The 6,732-nt window shown below is 42.2% G+C and overlaps 1 protein-coding gene across 1 annotated transcript; it reads right to left on the reverse strand.

The window, feature by feature from the left end:
• Positions 1-1,710: 1,710 nt before the first annotated feature.
• LOC134624376 (uncharacterized) lies at positions 1,711-6,460 on the reverse strand. The gene is made up of 9 exons (XM_063469358.1): positions 6,418-6,460; positions 5,008-5,049; positions 4,660-4,896; positions 4,378-4,566; positions 3,468-3,542; positions 3,334-3,390; positions 2,901-2,966; positions 1,844-1,885; positions 1,711-1,769 (listed from the first exon to the last, which is right to left on the reverse strand). The coding sequence occupies exons 1-7, from the start codon at positions 6,449-6,451 to the stop codon at positions 2,923-2,925; spliced, it is 678 nt and encodes a 225-aa protein (XP_063325428.1). The 5' UTR covers positions 6,452-6,460; the 3' UTR covers positions 1,711-1,769; positions 1,844-1,885; positions 2,901-2,922.
• Between the last annotated feature and the right edge of the window lie 272 nt (positions 6,461-6,732).

Here is a 6,732-nt window from a genome sequence, read left to right on the forward strand (position 1 = left end):
TTCTTGTATTCATGTAATCCTCTCTTACGTTCTCCCACTCTCTGTGCTCCTCTCTCTCTCTGTGCTCTCACCCAAATAATATAGGTAACAGTGATGCACAATTTAAAGGCATGAAATCATCTGTTTTTAACACACATCTGTGCACATCTGGCAAATAGAGACATGCCAGGATCAGAATCACGTTTATTCCCAGGTTTGAACACAAATGATGACTTTGTCCTGGTGTCTCCACTGTATGGTATTTACAATACGTCTCTCTTATAAATACACATACCATGATATGCACACCTACAGATATTAGAATAGAAATCAGAGCTTATGTCAGGGCTGTAATTTATTAACTAATAATGATTAATGAGGTTACATAATTAAACACATGCACAATAAAACACTTTAATTACTACTCCAAAGACTGACTTTATATATGCTGACAGCTGTGAGGGAGCCCCGCCCTCATGCACGCTCTGTTACTATAGTAACCTCACAGAAGGCACGTTATTGGTCAAATTAAAAATGCTCCAAAAGCACAAACACAGTCCAGAGGTCCAGTTCAGGTGAAGCTAGCAGCTACAGCCACCTGTGTCACCATCCACCTGTCAGTCAGAAAGGCCACGCCCCTAATAATGCAAACTTTAATATAAAAACAGGCGTTATGAAGAGACACCGAACAGTTTGTGTATCAGGCTGCAAACATGTTTGTTTCTGCTGTAAACTTTGACACGAGTCTGATGCACTGCTTTCTGTCTGTTTGGGTTCTCAGACTGTGGGGTGTGACCCCCCAGGTGGGACATGGAGACGCTGCAGAGCTGTGGATGGAAAAGTGGCCCATGATAAAGAGCCCAGTGACAGGTGACATATTAGCTCCTGTATCAAAGGTGGCAGGTTTACTTCCTGCTGACACACCTGGTCTCCCCCATCAGCTGTCCACCTGTTCATCCTCCAGCAGTTTGAAAGCTTTAGCAGGGTAAACGTTGAGTCTCTGTCCTCTCTCATGTTGGCTTGTTTGGTTTGGACCTCTGCATGTTGTCTCCTCCTCTGACCTCCTCAGCCAGTCACTCACAGCTCCTTCAGGATAACATGTTGGAGTCACTCTGGGAGAAATCTGCCTGCTCTGTCCACATCTCCACCCACACCTTTCCCACTCAGTGTGGGACCACCTGTTCTCTTTGTAAGTAAACTGTTAAAGGTAGCTCCAGGTTCTACATCTGCATTCACAGGTGTTGTGTTTAATTATGAGACTGATAAATATTCAGACATGTTTTTGTTTTATTCAATACATGAGACTTTAAAGATGAAAGAAAAGCAATCATGCAGTAACATAAAACACTGACAATCATACAGAAAGATGTTAAAAGTAAAACATTCTTCAGGTTAAAGGGAGTTCTTCCTTCCTACTGTCACCAAGTGCTGATCATACCAGTGCATGAGGAGTGAGATTTCCAACAACAAGCATCTGATGGCAGCAGTAAAGCTGAGGAGAGGAGCCGTCACTGACTGTCAGTGTGTAACTGAATTATTGAAAACATCCTGAGACTGTACAGCTCATTTTACTGAGTTGTGATGTTTAAATGTTATTGATATATTTTTTATATTTTCCATCAGATCATATCTGCATAGAAACAGAAAATCCTAAAAGGTTTAATAAATGTTTTGTGCAGCTGTTCATGATGAACAGTAAAACAACTGAGCTTCAGGAGAAACAAAGATGAAGAAGAGGAGCAGAGTGAAGGATGAAGGTCGTCCATCAGACCGAGTGTGTCCTCAGCTTCCTGTTCAGAGACAAACATCACTGATGTCAGCTGTTGACCTCTGACCTTTGTTAACACACCTGTGGAAATGTTACCTGCTCTCAATCAATGCACAACACCTGGATCAGCTGACCACTCTGTAACACACACAGAAGAAGTATTAGATATGTCCTCTGTGAGTGTGTGTGTGTGTGTGTGTGTGGATAGAGCACCACTATGTTTAATATTAGTAAGTTTAGTTATGTCTCTAGCGCTCCTACAGCCTCATTGAGAAAACATAATGTGGGCTTTTAGAGTTCTTATGATAAATAAAACACTTCATTTCCGGGTATACATGTTGTTTTACCTGCTTTCTTCTTATAATTAGACCCCATTCCTACAAAACTGCTCAAAGAAGTCCTGCCATTAATTAATTCTTCGATCTTAAATATGATCAACCTATCTCTAATAATCAGCTATAGTTAAACCTTTACTCAAAAAGCATCTCTAGACCCAGCAGTCTTAGCTAATTATAGGCCAATCTCCAACCTTCCTTTCATATCAAACATCCTTGAAAGAGTAGTTGTCAAACAGCTAACAGATCATCTGCAGAGGAATGGCTTATTTGAAGAGTTTCAGTCAGGTATCAGAGCTCATCACAGCACAGAAACAGCTTTAGTGAAGGTTACAAATGATCTTCTTATGGCCTCTGACAGTGGACTCATCTCTGTGCTTGTCCTGCTAGACCTCAGTGCAGCGTTTGATACTGTTGACCATAATATCCTATTAGAGCGATTAGAACATGCTGTAGGTATTACAGGTACTGCACTGCAGTGGTTTGTATCATATCTATCTAATAGACTCCAATTTGTACATGTAAATGAAGAGTCCTCTAGGAATGCAGGACTCTGCAGGAATGTCTTAAAGACATAAAGACCTGGATGGCCGCTAACTTTCTGCTTCTTAATTCAGATCAAACTGAGGTTATTGTACTCGGCCCTGAAAATCTTAGAAATATGGTATCTAACCAGATTCTTACTCTGGATGGCATTACCTTGGCCTCCAGGAACACTGTGAGGAACCTTGGAGTCATTTTTGACTCGATTTTGACTTGACATGTTTTTCACATTTGGTGGTAAATAAATGCACTTTCAGGTGTGTTGTTATGGTTACCTGTTGTCTCACCAGCTTTCCTCTACCTTCTGAAGATCACCTCACCGTAAAGAACATCATCAGGGCCTAAGGACAGAAAAATGAATGAATGATGCTGCAGCTTCGGTTCTGACTCACAGTTTGATCAGATGTGTGCTGTATGGCCAGAGTCCAGCTCAGTATCTCCAAACTGACTCTGAACCATCATCTCTGTTAAAGACTTTTCCTCTGAGTCTGTGCTGGAAGGATGAACGAAGTCACACTAACTTTGCTGTCACTGATTTTAAAAAGAGCACATCTGTGTTCAGAGAGAAAAAAGAATATCAGTTTCTACAGAACAAAACATCAAACAGAGATTAACCTTCTCAGCAGCTCCCAATGTGAAAGTTAATCAGACTAAAGAAGGTGTGTGTCCTTCATCACTACACTGAACCATCGTCATCATCATCTGTACCTGAAGTGCGAGTCCTCACATCAGAGTAGATAACATCTGGATCATCAGGACTTTTAGCTGGAAAACACACACACAGAATCATTTACCTGAGAAACTGTGTGTGTGTTATGCTGCTGAGAGCACACGCAGCGTACCTCTCCTAGTGTCTCTCTGTGTGATGGTGACATCACTGCAGTTCACATGTACAGGAGAGGAGGAGTGGAGCGCTGCTGAACAAAGAAACACACAAAAACATTCACAGGGTTTCAGAGTGATGGGGGCAGTGTTGTGGAAATGACAGTCTTCACTAGTGGGGATAGTTACAAAGCTTTCTTCGTTATGAATTAGCATACATGATTTTATTGAACATGTGAAGAACTAGCAAAAAACCCAGAAACTCTTGTAGAGGACATAAAGTCAGAGATAGAGACGACAAGGAGCAGGTGCATCTAGTGCAGGTAGAGCTGCTGCAAAACCCACAGAGCCCAGCAGCCAGAGCAACAAACTCTGGATCCTTTGCTTTTAGTTAGCATTAGCAGCACATCCTGCGTCCGATGTGAAAGGACCTTTATGCTGCGCACTGTGACTCACAGCAATGGTCCCAGGTCAGCCCTGACTTTGTGTTAAACTAATACTAAAGTAATAATGTTGTTTCTAACCACTGGCATACGACAATTTATCCTTTCAACAGCTGCTGAAAGTTAGGGGACCTAGCTGCTATCAGATATTTACATAGAGATCCTCCAGCTTCAAACTCTATCACCCTTCAAGGACCTGCAGTTCAAAAAAGTGCCCCTGCGACAGCCAAACCCATCTGTTCTCTGATTGGATAGTTACATTTGTGATTGACATGACACTGACCAATCAGATGAAAGGAAGAAAAACCGAGTCAAAATTCGAACTTGTAACTTGCAGGGTTTTTTTGGCTAAGTCCACATACAAATCTTTTTTACACAAACACATTTTTTTTACACATACAAGGCCTGACTTACAAGTACAAAATATTTATGACCACAATTTGAGTCCATATTATTTAAAAAACAACAACTCTGAAAGATTTCATACCTTTCTGTTTCCTCCAGAGAACTCCCCAAACCACCAAAACCAGAAGAACCACGGAAACCAGACCTGCTACAACCAGAATGAGGATGGAGGAGGAGGAGGGAGGAGCAGAGGAGTCTGTTACAGGAGAAAGAAGAGCAGGAGAGTTCACAGGATTAGAGGAGGTGCGGGTGTGGAGATGAGGAGAAGGATCTGTAGGAGACATGATGAAGATGGTTCAGTCAGTTTATTTTCAGCTCAGGTTAGTTCATATTTTTAAACAGGAAGTGATGTCATTGTTCTGACCTCTGACCCTCAGAAAGCTGTGAGGAGATTCTCCAAACACATCAGTAGCACAGGAGTAGAGACCTTCATCAGACTGCTGGACGTTTGTGATGATGAACTCTGATTTAGTTTTATTTTCAACACGACTTCCATTAAAGAAGAAATGGGCTGTGATGATGTCACCATTACTCTGTCTGCAGCGCATAGTGACATCACTTCCTGCTGGCACAGGATCTGGAGGGATCTCCAGGATCAGACCTTTATTGGATCAGCAGACACAAACAGAGTGATGCAGAGAGCTCATGAGTCTGTGATTGTATTTGTGTTCTTGTTGGAGTCTCACTGATTGTTTTCACTTCATCAACTCACCTGCAGAAACAGTCGGTGCAGACAGCAGCAGCACACACACACCTGCAACAGGAGGACAGAGGTCACTGAGGGTCAGAGGTCAGTGAGGGTCAGAGGTCAGTGACTGACACAGTCTGAGTATATCATCTTGAAGAACAGTTCCAGTGAAATACAGTAAAGAGAGACGATATCAGAGGAAACAGTGTGTAAGGCGACTGAACTGGTTTAGGAGGAAGTAAAACCAGTTTACTGTGATGGTTTAGTCAGGGACATTCAACACAGCATTGCTTCAGTCATCAAGACATTCCTGCACTTTAACTAACTGATGTGTATCATGTGGCTTGATGCTCACACACACAGGTGTACACAGACACACACAGGTGTACACAGACACACACTGTGTCTTCCTGCTGACACTAAACATATCGTGCATTATCCGTCCAGTGTGCTGCTCAGTAGGATTCAGTGTTTATTATTTACTGTTACTGATGCATATGATGGCTGTTGCTGTGGTTTCCTTAGTGTGCTGGCTTCTTGTTGCTTCTTGTTGCTTCTTGTTGCTTCTTGTTGCTTTTTGCTTCTTTTTGCTTGTTTTTGCTTGTTTTTCTTCAGGATGTGATCAAACAGATTTTAGTGTCTTTCCTCTCTCTGTCCCTCTTCTCCTCTATGTTTCTCTCCTTCTGTTAACTCTCTTCCCAACTTATCTTTACTTTGTCTTTCTTCTGTCTCGGCCCCAGTCCTGTCTGTTCTGAATGTAATAACTTAAAAGTAAAACAAATCTAATAAACTATGACATTTAGTGTAGCAAAGCCATAACGATCCCTTTGGGAAAATAACTGTGGGGGGCGTTTTTCTTGGCTTTCAGATTGTTCTGATTATTCTGATTGTTCCCGTCAGAACAGGCAAAAGAAATGGTATCACCTGCATGTCAGTGAAACTGTACACTTACCTCCTACTGATGAAATAAATATGATACAAACCACTGCACCTGTGATACCTACAGCGTGCTTTAATGGCTCTAACAGGATATTATGATAACAGTATTGAACACATAATAAATTTGGGCAGATTTGTAGAAATGAGAGCTGCTCAGCCCAAACTGGCTGTTGGAGTCTGTGGTGTGAGTGGTTCTCATACAGTGCTCTTCTACACTACCTGAACTCTCACTTTTCTCAATATTTACTGGCTGTATGAAACTTGCCTCATTCACACAAACACTTCTTTCTGTGCTTTTTCTATCAATGCCCTTTCTGCCTAACATACATACACATACATCCACAGTCCAATGCATCTAACTTTGTGTTCGTGTCCTGCCCAAGTATATTTAGCATGCAGACTGGAGCCGCCAGGAATCAAACTACCAACCTCCGGGGTCTTAACAGATGCCCCACTCTACCTCCTGAGCTGTGAAAGAATGAAGGTGGGACTCACCGAGCAGGAGCAGAGAGGCAGCTGCAGCCTTCATGCTGTCTGGATGCTGACTGACTGTGTCAGACGCCTTCAGCTTCCTTTCATCACTTCCCTTAGATCACATCGTGTGTCCCTGTGAGCTCTCTGTATGAGTATGCTGCTGTTACTCTGATGAGTTCAGATCAGCTGTTCAGCAGGCTGCAGTACAAACTGTTGATGATGTCATGCAGAAATATTACATCAGCATCAGTAAATAATAAATACTGAAAGTTGCTGTGGTGGTTTGATCCCTGGCTGCCTCAGTCTGCATGTCACCATCCATTTATCATTTACCAC

The sequence above is a fragment of the Pelmatolapia mariae genome, linkage group LG3_W, assembly GCF_036321145.2.
Source record: "Pelmatolapia mariae isolate MD_Pm_ZW linkage group LG3_W, Pm_UMD_F_2, whole genome shotgun sequence".
Lineage (NCBI taxonomy): Eukaryota > Metazoa > Chordata > Actinopteri > Cichliformes > Cichlidae > Pelmatolapia > Pelmatolapia mariae.